General features: G+C 39.9%; 2 protein-coding genes across 2 annotated transcripts in view; one reads left to right on the top strand and one right to left on the bottom strand.

Annotated features, from left to right (window-relative positions):
* Positions 1–5,300, bottom strand: part of LIMS2 (LIM zinc finger domain containing 2) — a 79,444-nt gene extending 74,144 nt beyond the window's left edge. The window contains exon 1 of the mRNA XM_074301715.1: positions 5,029–5,300. The gene's annotated coding sequence lies outside the window, so the exon portion shown is untranslated. The remainder of the gene's footprint in view (positions 1–5,028) is intronic.
* Positions 5,301–11,797: 6,497 nt separating this feature from the next.
* SFT2D3 (SFT2 domain containing 3) lies at positions 11,798–14,248 on the top strand. The gene has a single exon (XM_074301719.1). It carries the CDS (start codon positions 11,911–11,913, stop codon positions 12,637–12,639), a length of 729 nt encoding a protein of 242 aa, XP_074157820.1. The 5' UTR covers positions 11,798–11,910; the 3' UTR covers positions 12,640–14,248.
* The last annotated feature ends 975 nt before the right edge of the window (positions 14,249–15,223 follow it).

Here is a 15,223-nt window from a genome sequence, read left to right as displayed (position 1 = left end):
ATATAGGAAACCATTGTAACTTCTAAAATATGAGACTAGTCTGTACACAATAGGATTAACAAAGGTAGAAACTAGAGGGATGAGATGAAGTGGGAATTATGCTGCATTTTGGAAGCAGTAAGTGTGGGTTCAAATCCTATCTCTGCTACTTATTCCCATGTAACCTCTGGTATGTCATTTAGCCTCAGTTTCCTCATCCAAAAAATAAAGGGGTTCTGAGCTTATTAAATCATTCATGAATAGCAAGAGTAAGGGAAATATTTTCCTGATAACTAAACTATAAAGAGGCTTGGATCAGAATCCAGGAAACTGGCAAGCATGGAGCTGATGATAACCTAAAAGAACAGCTGTAGTCCCAGGGCTTGAAACACATGCCATATGCTCTTATGTGTGTAAGAGAACGCCTTTCTTGAAGGCTCCTCCCAGCTCTTTGGAAAGGGGCACAGAGTCCCAGAGAAGAGATAGTATGGGACTATGGGTATCTACTACTACAGGCAACATCAAGACTTTTTTGATCTGCTGGTTAGTTTTGTTGAAGTAGGTTGTTCTTTTCCTTTCCTTTTTTTAGTACACCATAACATTTTCAGAGCATAATTAAGGGAGAAAAATTGGGAAATGGAGGTTATATGGAAAACAAATGATATAAATGAACAAAAAATTTAAATAGAAAGGAAAAGAAAAAGAATAAGTGGTATCAGTGGAAAGCACCCTGGATTTAGAAAGAGAAGAACTTAGTTTGAGTCCTAGCTCTGAAAATTAAAGTGACTGTGTACAAATAATATCATCTTTCTGCATCTCAGCTTCCTCAGCAGTAAAATAAGAAGGCTGAACTGGATGATTTTTAAATGCCCCTGTAATCCCTAAAATCCTATGTTTCTGAAATGTGGAAAGTTTGCTGGAGCACCAAGCAATTGGAGAGCTGAATGTTATGTTTTCAGTATACACCCAGAAGTCAGCAGTCTACAAATCAGGGTTTGCTTTATTGTTGTATAGATTTAAGAAAATATTAATAATGTAAATTAAGCTTTTTAAAGTGTATACAAACATCCATTCCCTGCTCCCCCCCCCCCTTCATTGTTAAACTTTTAACTGCATGCAGTGTGTAAGCTCAGTGGGAGTGCAGTAGAAAATTGTCATCAGGATGGAGGTATGGTCACTGTGGGATAATATTAATAACATGTTTACATGTTCACATGTTTACAAAGTACTTTACATCCATTATCTCCTTTGAGACTCATAACACAGCTAATTTGGTTCAGCCTCCTCTGTCCAATTCATTAATTCTATCTGAAACACCTTTAGGTATTTTAAGGGCAGTTGAAATAAAAAGCTCTGTAATTAAAAACTCAAAAGGCCCTAATTTCAAATCCAGCCTCCTGTGATCCTGGTCAAATTATTTAGCCTCCGTGTGCCTTGGTTTCTTCATCTGTTATTGTTGTCTAGTCTTTTTCATTGTGTTCAACATTATCGTGGCAAAGATAATGAAATGGCTTGTCATATCCTTCTCCAACTCATTTTACAGGTCTGAGGCAAACAGAGTTAGAGGCATACAGCTCACTCTGAGGCTGGACTCCGGTCTTCCTGACTCCAGGCAGGACACTCTATCCACTGCTCCAACTAGCTGGTCTTTCCTCAATTGTAAAATGGAGATGATAATAGCCCCTATCTTCCAGAGTTGTTTTTGAGGATTAAATGAAATCATATTTGTAAAGCATTTAGTACAGTGTCTGACACATAATAGGTGGTATGTAAATGCTAGTTATTATTATTATTATTTTACAGATCACTCAAATATTAAATATTCATCCAGACTGTGCTAGAACATCTCCAGTGACTTGGAACTCTATCTACTAAGGCAGCTAATTTCATTTTCAGAAATCTTAAGTATCCATGGGTTCTCCCTTACACAAAGAGCTGCTATTCAGGGAGTGTCCCATAACCCCTTTGTAGCCCTGCTCTCATCTTCCAGGAAATAATAAACTGGCCCACGGCCACAAGTGTTTCTGCTTAACCTAGCAAGTCTGACACTGAAATCCTTGACTTGCCTTTTTTCCGATGCCTAATTCTCATAGATCAGTGGAAGAACAAATTAATTAGAGATCCTGAAAGAAGTACCTTCTAGGTATTCTCATTGGCACTCTGCAGGTGACACATGAGGTGAAAATAGTTATTGATCACTGAGTGGTTTATTTCATCAAACTTGGATTGTGTAGGAAAGGTCTGGGCACTGTCTAGTAGTGTTATCACTTCTTTATATACAGGAATTGAATAAGTTTGGTTTGGTTTTGGCTTTGAAGGTAATAGGTTGTCTGAAAAAACAGGGTAAGGAGAGAGTGCTTCAACAAAGAAAATTTCTTTGACTCTTGCCAGGGAAAAGAACTCACAAAATAAGCACAATAAATAACTCAGGGAAGAAAAAAAAACTTTGTAAGGATTACTGAGAATGGAATTCAAGTATTTTCTCTCGAATACTTCCTTAGTATTAGGCTTCAGCTCAGGGTGACCTTCCTAAAGGTGACAAACAGAAGAAACATACATTTTCTCAGAAGAATCACTAATTTAGGGCTAAAAGGGATCTTAGAAGCCACTGAGTCCAACCTTTAGTTTTATAGATGCATCGATTTATATAGAAGATATGTTATAAGGCAGCTAGGTGGCACAGTGGATAGAGCTCCAGCCCTGAAATCAGGAGGACCTGAGGTCAAATATGGCCTCAAACACTTAACACTTCCTAGCTGTGTGACCCTGGGCAAGTCACTTAACTTCATTGCTATCTAAGGTAAAGTTTGATTGCAGGTGTTCTTGACTACAAATCCAGAGATGGTTGTTGCTGTTTGTCCTTCATTCTCGAAGAGTACCATGACATCAGGGAAGTGATACCATGACATGTAACTAAATTGGATATAAGTGAGGGAGGGCTGGGCAAGATCACCTGCCTTATGGTCCCTCCAGAGCCATCTGGGTTCAGCGACAAGCCACAGATCAAGACGACTAGAGATGGCCCTGGATGCAGTGGGAGACCTTGGCTTTTTTAAGCTAAGGTCTTCAATATCTCAGTCTGACTGAGGCTGCACTCATTCATTGATTAAGGCTAGGTACCACAAATCTAGTGCCCTAACTACTAAACCATGCTTCCTCCATAGGAGGCCACTTATTGAGTATCACTGGACCATTAACCATCCTCCAGTAGGATCAAGAGTGATGAAGTAAGCTACTCATGGCATAACAAGAACTAGAGTGACCTTGTCAGTGATCTGATCCAGTGCCTTCATTTTAAAAATGAGGAAACTGAGACAAAGAGCAGTGACTTGCCCTAAGTAAACAATAGAGATAATATTTGAACCCAGGTTCTCTGACTCCAAAGCCCATTGTTTTTTTTACCATTCCATTTCTCTGTAGTTGGCAACATTATGCTGTGGGATACTTCTCTTTAACCCAAACATACTGCCAAACCCTGCAGCCATTCTGGAATATCTATTTAATAATTCTATCTGTCCCAGAAGAAAAGTTCTAAGATATGGGTTTGGTTGTGTATAGAGGCAGAGCTATACCTAAGAGATAGTAATCAATGTTTTCCCCCAATTTTTTTTGTTTCTAGAAATTACTGGTTTATTAGAAAGTTTTCTCTCCCCTCATTACAGCAGATATAAAAATATATATGCTAATTTGCCCAAAATTCAAAGCCAAGAACAATGACAGTACTTACATTTTTCAAAAACTATTTTTAAAAATCAGTTTAGCAACTAGTAAGAATGATAAGTTAGAATAGGAAGTGATTATATAGAGTATATATTCTCTCTTCCTTCCCCTTCTAGTTAACACATACTTGATAAATTCAATCTCTACCTCTTAAGAGAGAACAACTTAACAGTGTCCCCAGTGTTTCAGAGTCTCTGCCAAGGGTGCTAATGTCTGGGTACTTTTCTTGCTCCTTACCTTAATATACTTTATTTTTTAAATGTTAGTTATGATTGGACAAAGAAGCTCATTTCTGATACAACTAATTACCTGTCTATGTTAATGGTGGAAAACTGTTTGGCATTTGGCATCCAGACATTCCAAAAAGTTCCCTGAGGCTGAACACAGTTTCCTGAGGGCTCTTCAACTATAGGACTAGAGTCTTTTCCCTACCCATGGCAGCAAGCGATGGACAGCAGATCTTAAAGCTGTTCATGGAAAATGTCTTTAAATTTTTCTTTGTTTCCCAATGACTTGGGAACTTTTCACAAAAGTCAAAGACACACAAGAATATAAAATGTTTTCAGCTCTTATTCTCTCCACCTTTCAGTTAAAAGTCCCTAATTCATTGTAAGTGCACGCCATAAACTTGCAAACCCTTATTTCTATCAATAAAGATTCTCAACCCAATCTTTACTGTCTAGCAATAGTATCTCATAGGTAGTATGGCGCTCTGCGTGTGTGTGATGAGTGTGTGTGTGTGTGTGTGTGTGTGTGTGTCTGTCTCTCTTCTCATGTGTGTAGTGTGTCTCTGTCTGCTCGTCTTCTCTGTGTGTGGTGCTGTGTGTGTGATGTGTGTGTCTGTCTCTCTTCTTGAGTGTGTGTTGTGTGTTGTGTGTGTGTGTGTGGTGTGTGGATTTTTCTAAATGCTACTCCATTTTCTCATACTCTTTCCTATATTCCTTACACAATGCATTTTTTCATGTAAATTTCTGCCAATGAATTAAAAACCAACTGCTTTATGTTACAATCAATCACTGACCTAACATATGTCCAAATGGCTCCTCCTCTTCCAGTCAATTTCTTTATACTTTTGGATAAATGATCTAAGTGCCTTGATTTGCAACCTCCTTGATGATGTTTCCAAAGATTGTATGGCGTAAATGGAAGAACATTCCACCCTACAACTATTCTAGTTCCCCTAAGTTAGAAACCAAAATGATGGCACTCCAAGGATACCATGAAAAAACATAAGAGCTAAAGTGAGATCAGACCCTGAAGAAACAGGTTTCTTCAAGAAACCCCATAGAGTTGGCATAAATTTCATACAAATAGAACTAAATGTCTCACACAGATTCCACGCTGCTTCTCTTCTACAGCTTGGATCCAGGCTGCTCCTGGTGAAGGGACTCCGCCTGCTACTTCCTTCCAGAAACACTGCCAGCAACTCCTGCAAGAGAAATCACAGCTGCTTTCAGGCCCTGCACTTTGGTATGATGGCTGAAGATCAGGATTAAAAAACAGCTGGAGAAACTCCCAGCTACCGAAATTTATAAGGCTAACCAAGCAGTCTTCTCCCTTTTCAGGAGTTTCTTGGGGAGCTAAGTCTGTTGAGCAAAATAACGGAACCAAGATACACCCTCTTAGGCAAAAGGAGATGTAGGAAGCAGAGGAAGGAAACTTGACAGCCTCCCCTGGGAACTGCAACGTAGGTGACAGGGGAAATGGTGTTGCTCCAAGAGGAGTTGCCTTGCTATGTTGTGTGTGAGACACTATTCGCCTCAACTCACAAGAGATTGTGGAGTCTAGGAAAAGATATAACAGGGATGGACAGCTGCTACTAGACTGGATTATGCTGCCAAATTATTCAAGATGTTGGGTTATATTAAAGAAATTTTACATGAGTTTCGGTTTATCCTTAACAATTACAAGATGACTAAGAATGGCATTTATGTCTGCACCCCATATGTTGGCTTTATTCACTTGTCTTGTATGAATATTGTTTTCCAAATTGTTCTAGATGGTCTGTGTTTTATCTTCTCAATCCCAAATGAATCATAAATTCATAAAAGGGCTCCCCCAAGACAAAGTATATATTCCATAAAAAATACACAAAAAATAATAACATGGTTAATTATTTATAATAACATGACTCTGTAGAGTCAAATATCCTGATGTAGTTAGTGATAAAGAGCTGGTCTCAAAGTCAGGAAGACCTGAGTTTGGGACCCTAGGCAAGGATAAATACTTGATAAGAATGCACCCAATATTGATATCTCCCCCAGAACTGTGATTATCCTTAGCTCATGGAACAAATATTCTAATATTTAAGCCAAAAACGCAAGCATTGTTTCTCCTCCAAGCTGCTCCTATGAGGGAGTTAAATAGTGTATTTTATAGATTCTAGGGTTTTCCCACTCATGGCACTGTGGATTCTTTAATGCTCTTCTGGTCTCTCTAGAAGTTATACAGACTCATCATGACAACCATATTTGGCACTGAACTTTCATCAGGATTACTGCAAACTCCAGTTGCTGATACTTGCTAAATTTCCACTCATATTTATTCTATTCAGTCAATTTCCCCCAGTGTAGGTGAAAAGGATCCATGCTGTTCCCACATGGCTAAACTGAATGGTCAAGACTTTAATATCCACCAGAGCAGGAAAAAACTGGTATGGCCCAATCACTATGCTGTATCTGTCCCTTTCACCTTCACTCTTCCACTATACTTCTTCAAATCTCCCCTTGGAAAAATATGTTTGACAGGAATATGCATTCTCCTTTTTAAAACTGCCCCATTCTTGGCTGCCTCTGTTACTTTGTTCTCTTACCTGAGGTTCTTGGATACATATTATATAAGTTATAGCTCTTGGTAAGAAAAAGGGAAAAACCAGGGATGATTCCAAGTTTGCAAGATGGAGCAAATGGAAAGAGGATGGGGCTCACAACACAAATAGGAAAGTTTTCAGAAGGCATGAATATAGGGAAAGCTCTATTTTAAACATCTCTAGGTTTCAGATGCTGATGCGACAAACAGGTGAAGATGATCAGCAGGTAGGAATAGAAATTGTAGATATATTCATATATATGAGAATTGTGATAAAGAAGAAATACTAGAAATAGATTTTTTTTACTAGTTGCATAGGATGATAATTGAAGCTAATGGAATTATTAAGGGATAGCAAAAAAAAAAAAATAGTAGAAAAGGGATATGGAACATGGCCTTTAGGAGACATCTAAACAAAGTAGATAAGAAATAGATTATTATACAACAAAGGAAGCTGAGAAGGAGAATCCGGAGAGACCACTATCACAAAAGCCAAAGAAATATGGAGAAGAAAGGAATGTTTTTGTTTTGTTTTTAAAGTCATAAAAGTCAAAAAGGTTGATGATTCTGATCAGAATAATAGATTTAGCAGTTAAGAGAGCACTGGTAACCTTGAAGAGAATAATTTAAGTTAAGGGATGGAATGAGAAGCTAGAATGTAAGGTAATGAAAAATTAATATGAAGAGAGAAAGTTTAGAAACAAGAAGTGTAGGAGACGTAAGTTTCATAAATTTGGCTGCAAAAGAAAATTAAGATATAAAATGATAGCTTAAAGAAAGGGAAGGGACAAATGAAGGGCTTATATTCCATAACTTACTCAACAATTCCCTACAGATGGGCATCCACTCAATTTCCAGTTTCTTGCCACTACAAAAGGGGCTGCTAAATTCTTACACATGTGGATCCTTTTCCCTTTTCTATGATCTCTTGGGATACAGACCCAGTAGACACATTGCTGGATCAAAGGGTATGCACAATTTTATAACTATTGTCATGTAGTTTTGAGGATTCAGTTTAGATTAGAAATATGTTTATAATGGATTTGGTCAGTACAGTTGTGTGACTTTCTCCAGCAGTGTTCAGGAATTTAAGCTTAGGAGCAGAGAAAGCAGATAGTGGAGATAATCCAGGATTCAGTTTTGGCAGCAGGAAAAGGGAGCAATACCTACATGTATAATGGGTATCTTGCCTTCTCAATAAGGGGAATGAGTGGAGGGAAGGATAGAGGGAATTTTGAGCTCAAAATTTTTTAAAAGAATATTTAAAAAACAAAGGAAAGGGAACAATGAGTTCAAGGATAGACTACAATGGAGATTTGAACTGGTTAAATTATCATTTATTATTAAAGTTTTTTATTTTCAAAACATATGCATAGATAATTTTTCAACACTGACCTTTGCAAAACCTTGTTCCAAATTCTCCCCCCTGCTCCCCACTGCCTCCCCTAGGTGTCAAGTAATCCAATATGTATTAAACATGGTAAAAATGTTAAATACAATATATGAATACATATTTATATATGTATGTATATTTATACAATTAACTTGCTGCACAAGAAAAATCAAATCAAAAAGGAAAAAAATGAGAAAGAAAACTAAATGCAAGCAAACAATAATAAAAAGAGTGAAAATGCTTTGTTGTGATCCACCCTCAGTTGCCACAGTCCTCTCTCTGGGTATAAATGGCTTTCTTCATCATAAGATAATTGAAATGGCTTCAATCATCTCACTGTTGAAAAGAACCATGTCCATCAGAATTTATTGTCATATAATCTTGTTGCCGTGTATGATGATTTCCTGGTTCTGCTCATTTCACTTAGCATCAGTTCATGTCTTTCCAGACGTCTCTGAGATCATCTTGCTGATCATTTCTTACAGAACAATAGCATTCCATAACATTCATATGCTATAACTCATTCAGCCATTCTCCAACTGATGTTTTCAGTTTCCAGTTTCTAGTCAATACAAAAAGGGCTGCCACAAACGTTTTTGCACATGTGGGTCCCTTTCCCTCCTATAAGATCTCTTTGGATATAAACCCGTAGTAACACTGCTAGATCAAAGGGTATGCACAGTTTGATAACTTTTTGAGCATAGTTGGAGCACTTTTTCATATGACTAGAAATAATTTCTATTTCTTCATCTGAAATTTGACTTGAACACAGTTCTTTCTCACTATCAGGCCTACTCACTATTGACTATGTCACACTGTCTATACAAGATATGTAGCTAAATTCCCTCCCTTCCCTAGACATGTTTTCTCCCCAGATGCCTTTCCCTCTTTTTTTTCCAGGCAATCATCTTCCACCTTCCTCTGTAGTGTTTTGCAAATGACCTTTTACTCCAAAATAGAGTTGGCCTTCACTGTCATATCCCCATCTAATGAGTTATCCATGTAAATAATCTTCAGTTAATGCCTCCCTAAAATCATTTCATCAATTATCAATTAGCCTTTACTAATTGTACTAAACTGTACTAAAAGTACTACTAATAATACTAAGGTATATATCCAAAGAAGGTATAGCAATAACTAAAAGTGGGGAGCACACTGTCCTCTCCCACCTTGGTCCCTAGGGAGAATGCACTCAAACTTAAAAAGTAGTTTGCTACCAAGCATTGCAAGTGAGACACTTGCTGGTGACACCCTGGACAGTCTGTCGTGGTTGCCTTATTCCATTTGTGGCTGGACTGAGTCAAGCAGGTCCCTTCTTCGGTCAGCCTACCTGCTGGGTTTGACTCCTGCTACTAGCTCCAGTTACCAAGGGAACCACTGATTACTTTTAAATATATTCAGCAAGGTCACTGAAGAATGAAACACAGTAGTGACAGAGAACACTGGCAGCATTTGTTAACGGATCCAGAGTGGCTTGGTGAGGAGATAAGGCAGCTGATGTCTCCCCACTCAAAAATTTACAGTGGTTTTTGCCTTGCTTGAACTTGAGAAGGGGTAGTTAGTTTGTTCCAAACTTCTGCATGCATACTCAAATCCCAGCTCTTCAGCCAATTAAAAGGAAAACAAAGAACATCCCCTCTCCCCCCCAGCCAGACTCCAAGAGCTGAGAAGGAAAGTGCCCCTTTCTCACCCATTTCTGGAAGCAGGTTGCCAAGAAGATATCACCCATTTTTTAAGCACAGAGTCCTCACTGGCCACTCTTCTCCCCTCCCCCATTATAGCTCACAAGCATAATCACAAAACCTCAGAACCTGAGGAAATCTCAAAGTCCCCCTAGTTTAGATCTGTCACATGCACATCCTCTGGTCTTCATCAAGAGGACAATCTAGTTAGAGGGAATTGAAGCAACTGTACATAATCACAGTTTCATGAACAAGATTCCTTCTTCATTCCCCTGTTCAGTTTCTATGGAAGTGCCTATTTTAGTTAGTATTAATATTAAAGTAAGTTTTGTTTTTTAAAGAGAAGGACCTCATTGCTTCCCGAGGTAGCTCCTTCCTCTTTTGGATAGCTCCAGTTGTTACGAAGTTTTCCTTTATATCAAATCTAAATCTGTTTCTCTGCAACTTCCACCCATTGTTCCTACTTCTGCTCCCCACAACCAAGTAGAACAAGTTTGATTCCTTTTCCATGCAAGGGGTCGGGTCACTTAACTACTTAAAAGATTGCTATTGTCACCTGCTCCCTCCTCCCCTACCCCATCCCCTCTTCTCTCCATGATAAACAAGTCTGGTTCTTTCAATTGATTTTCCTTTAGCATGATTTCAAGGTCTTTCACCATGTTGGTTATTCTCTTCTTGACACTTGTACTTATAGATGTCTTCCTAAAATGTGATGCTCTGAGATGAAAACAATACTCCAGAAGTGGATGGCCAAGACAAAGCGCCGAACAAAGAACCACTTTGCTCATCCTGGATAAGATGTCTTCTGCGATACACCTAAGATTGTTATTAATACCGTATCACAATGCTGATTTATATTGACCTTTCAGTCCCCTAAAACATTTAGCTGTTTCAAATAAACTGCTGTCCAATTATACCTTCCCCAATTTTATGGGAAAATGCCTTTTTAAAAATACAAGTGTTAAACTTTGCACTTATCCTATTTCAGTTTTATTAGATTTGACCTATTGTTCTATCCTGTCGAGATATTTTTAGATCCTGATTCTACCGTCCTAAGTAGTAGCCATCCCTCCCACTTTGCTATCTACAAATCTTTTGAGTATGTTCTCTGTCTTTAGTCACTGATCAATAATGTTCAACAGCATAGGGCCAAATGCAGATAATCCACTCTATAAGAGTGCCTACAATTCAGTGATGGGAAAGGAATTTTACTTGAATCAATTAAGAGTCTATTACACTAGATGAGAGAAGAAATGGGCCTATGAAATAGGACGCTTTGAACTAGAGAGGAAGAAACAGTTGGAAGAGATTGCAGACAGAACAGACAGGACATGATAATGGATGAAATATTTGAGATGAAAAAGAGATGTCAAGTCTTAAGTTTCTGGCTTGTGTGTGGGACAGGGTGCAAGACCCCCTTCCAATCCAATTAACTAATCGGAGACATCATCAGGTACAAAGAGAAAGCATTTATTTAATCCCTGCAGGAGAGGCCCAAGCACACCTGGGAGCCGCCCCAACTCCGCCATGTGCACATGGAACCTGACCTGCTTCTGTCTGTTCCTCCAGAGAACAAATGACCTCCCAAGGTCCAAAGTGCTGGGAACAGGGATCATGTGACAGCCCTGAGAAATATTTCATCCAGTCAGTGCCGTTCACTTGTGATAACTGGGAATATGTCCCTTACAACTAGAGAAGGTGATTACAAAGAAGCTGGTTCAGTTTTTGTACAAGCTGAGTTTAACAGGCAGGTAGAGATATAGATCTAGCAATAAGAAATACAAAGCTGGAGCCAGAAGATGTACGTCACGCGGAAAGCCTCAGTGGAGAGGGTGCTGGGCCCGAGTGAGGAAGACCCCCTGAAGACCAACATTTCTCCTCTGGGTCTAGCTTTTACTATCTCTTAATCCAACATATCTAAAATGATATTTATGATTTTCCTCAAAAACTCACCCCTGCCAAATTTTCCTATTTCTGTTCATCTTAAACATCTGTGTGGGTGTCACAAACCCTAATCAAACTATAGGCTTCCAGAGGGCAGGACTCCTTCGAAAACATGGTACACATCTCCCATTAATTTTCATTTTAAAGACAGGGTGGGGGCCTGGTCTCAATGTTATGTAAACTTGGCGTGACCATACACACGTCCCTCCTCAAGCGCCGTTTCAGAGTAGGGCGTGGTCAGACCGAGGATCATTCTTAGGGCTTGTGGAAGGGGAGGGAAGTCGGCATTCCGGAGTCGCGAGGTTATTGGCCCCGCCCTTCCTTGCTTGCATGTGCTCGCCCCCTGGCGACTCTCCCTAAGTGGCTTCGCGTGGGCTACAGAGGATGACCCGGATGCACTCCAGGCCACTCCCGCCCACTCTTAACATGGCGGACCTCAACCGACAGCTGCAGGAATACTTGGCCCAGTCGAAAGGTTCCGGCTCTGCGGATAGTATCCCCCTGATACCCGCCGAGGGAAAGGAGGCAGCGGAAACCGGGAGGACATCTTCGGTGGGAATCTGGCTGGGCCGAGTGAATCCATTCCCATCCCGGGGCGGCCTAGGATGGCCCTGGCTACGGGGCCCGGCGCTGCCTGCTGACGATCCGGAGCCGGGCCCGGGCCCCCCGTGCCTGCCGAGCCTGTCGCGCTGGCAGCGGCTGACGGCGAGCGCCGTGTGCCTGGTGCTGGCGGCGCTCTGCTTCGGGCTGGCCGCGCTTTACGCGCCGATGCTGCTGCTCCGCGCTCGCAAATTCGCCCTGCTCTGGTCGCTGGGCTCCGTGTTCGCGCTGGCGGCCGCCGCTCTGCTGCGCGGGGGCCCCTCCTGCCTACGGCTGCTTCGCTGCGAGGAGCGGCCGTCGCGGGGCGCGCTGCTCTACCTGGCGGCGTTGGGCGGCACTCTGTACGCGGCTGTGGTGCTGCGCAGCACGGTCCTCACGGCGCTCGGCGCCGCCTCTCAGGTGGGCGCGTTGCTGGCGGCGCTGCTCGGCCTGCTCCCCTGGGGCAGCGGCCCGGCCCTCCGCTACGCGCTGGGGAGCTTGTGCGGCGGACTGGCCCGAACCCTACCCGTGTGAACCACCTGGCCGGCTAGGCGTCTCCGGGACGGACTCCAAGACTGCGGCGGTGCGAGGCCGCTAGAAGTGAGCCTTGGCCCAGAACTGCGAGCCTCGCGAATGCTCGGGGTGGGAGGGGGCCGCAGGGGGACCCCGCATGGGACGGGGGTCCCGGCGTCCAAGATTCAAGAGAGGCTGGAAGCCAAGGGACCAGTCGCCCCATTCTGATGTGAATAAATGGCTTGTGAATTAACCACGAATATTTTTCGGTGAATCTTCACCTTACCTGCGGAATAGCTGTTGGGAGTTGTATTATTTGTCATTAAAAAAGGTTCGGTGAAAAAAACAAGACTTATATGTGAGCTTCCATCTAATGAGCGAGGTTTTGCTTCATTTAGATATTTTTGGTGGGAGCTTTATTCTATCGTAATTTCGCCTCTTTTTAAATTTAAAATTACGGGAGCACATAATGTGTTATCCATGGTAGCTTTTTTTTTCTTCATGAGTTTGAACAAATAATTCCTCACTTTGCTTTTTACTTTACAATGCTAGTTTAAGCCTAAGTGCAATTTTAATACTGAAAGCCTCTCTTTCGTCTTCAGTCTGTCTTCAGAAGTTGCCCTTATAGTGCCTTGTAAAGAAAAGTGTTGTGTTTCAGGAAGCTAGTGATCACTGAGAAACGTACCTCACACAGGCAGGATACCTAGAACTTGCCTCAAAATGAGCTTGACCAAGTTTAGAGACAGCAGCATGGTGCTGGAAAGCCTCATGGAAGAATTCAAAGAATCAGCAGGTTACTTCAAAAGTTACGTTGTGTCCAAAGGGAGCAAATTAGTTAATATTTCATATGTGTTGTTAGAACTAATCGTAAGTTTTTAAATATTATTGTTAGTCTTTAATCTGTATTATACAACTTTGTAAATTGACAAAAAAATTTAAGGTACTGTTTGTTTCCATTTGTAGACAAATGCCTTGTTATTCGTTATTATTCCCAGTCTTTAAAAAGTCTTAGCAAATATCTTTTTTTTATTTACAAGCTCATATTGCACTTTGAATTTGATTGTTAGCCTATCGATTTAGAAAAACTTTTATCAAAATATGGTCAGAATATATGCAGCATTACTCATTTTTAAATTGTAAACCTAGAAAAGGATTTTATCAATTTGGATAATTGGCTTCATTGTAGTTTTAAGCTAGATTATAACATGCAGCACTTCGTAAGAAAGCTGACACTAAATACATTGATTGCAGCCTGAATTCAGAAACAGAAATGCTGGGCAATCTTCATGTCCAGTTGGAATTGGGTGTGTGCTGTCAATATTTTTCCAATTCCAAGAAATACTTAAGTTACTCTAATGTCTGTCTGCCAACTCTTGTATAGTCAGTGATAATTGCCAAGTGAATATGTGTGATAGTCATTTTACCATTTATGGTAAATGCAGGTTGTGTCTCTAGTAGGAATATTCTCATTGAAATTCTTGGATAGTCTACGTGGACTTGGGCAAATTATAATTTTCTGCCCCAGTATCACTGTCTGTAAAATAAGGACAACTACCTACCTCTCAAATAAAGACATGATATTGTACTAATAATACTGGATTACAATAAATTTTGATTTACATATCAAAAATATTGGTACCTCTAATTGCTTTGGGAAAGATCTTTAATGAACTTTTTTTATGAATGTGTATTATCTAATCCATTATGATAAACAGTCTCTTTAGAATAAGCATAGCATGACTGGCTGGAAAAGTCATTCATATTTATATGCCAAGTGCTGTGTTGTTGATTTAAATTTTAAGAGGGTTCTTAAGACCAAGGCTTGTCCTCTATAAAATAGCATTTAATGGAGACTTCAGATATTCATGAAAGACCTAATTTTTATACAAATTAAAAACCATAATATTTAATATGTACAGTGACCATTACAATTCAGAATTCCATGCACCGTTTTATCTCTGCATTTAATAAATAATTTTCCAAGGATAGAATCATTGTTCTGTCAATGCAGTTCATTATAGACTGAGCTTTGACTGCTTTTAATCAAGCCATAAAACTTAAAATTACAAAAAATGTTTTAATAAATTTGGAGAAAAGCCTACTATAAGAGCATTTGGCTTTTTACCCCCCACAAAATAAGTCTTTTTATCCCTTGAGTGTCTAAAAATCCTGTATTTTCATCTTTGGAGAATTTGGTTTTTATTTACCCCCTCCATTCCCAAATAGATTCTCAGAAATAAACTTGAATCTCTTAACAATATTCTAATCTGTGACCTGGAGCAAATCACTTAACTTCTCTGGATCTGTCACCTTACCTATAAAATTGAAGGCTTTTCTTAATCTTAAAAGCCCATGAACTTGTTTTTAAAATATATTGAGAAGTATTTCAATAGAATTGGTTTCCTTATAATCCAATATACTTTATGCATTTAAAAACTTGATTCTGTGAAGTTCCTTGGTTTGCCAAACTGACAAAATGTCCTTGATACCAAAAAAATTGAAAGCCCTAAACTAGAGAATCACTGAGGTTCTGGCCCCAAATGAGAAATAATTTGTTTCAGGGCATAAAAAATTAATACTGTCAAATATTAGCTAGTTTTCTAGC

This window comes from Sminthopsis crassicaudata, chromosome 3, assembly GCF_048593235.1.
Source record: "Sminthopsis crassicaudata isolate SCR6 chromosome 3, ASM4859323v1, whole genome shotgun sequence".
Classification (NCBI taxonomy): domain Eukaryota; kingdom Metazoa; phylum Chordata; class Mammalia; order Dasyuromorphia; family Dasyuridae; genus Sminthopsis; species Sminthopsis crassicaudata.
The sequence above is the reverse complement of the archived record's forward strand: the minus strand, read 5'-3'. Positions and strand labels throughout refer to the sequence as shown.

What these genes read in the sequence shown, in the direction of transcription:
- SFT2D3 (XM_074301719.1), top strand. Translation starts at nt 11,911, where the DNA reads ATGACCCGGATGCACTCCAGGCCACTCCCGCCCACTCTTAACATGGCG.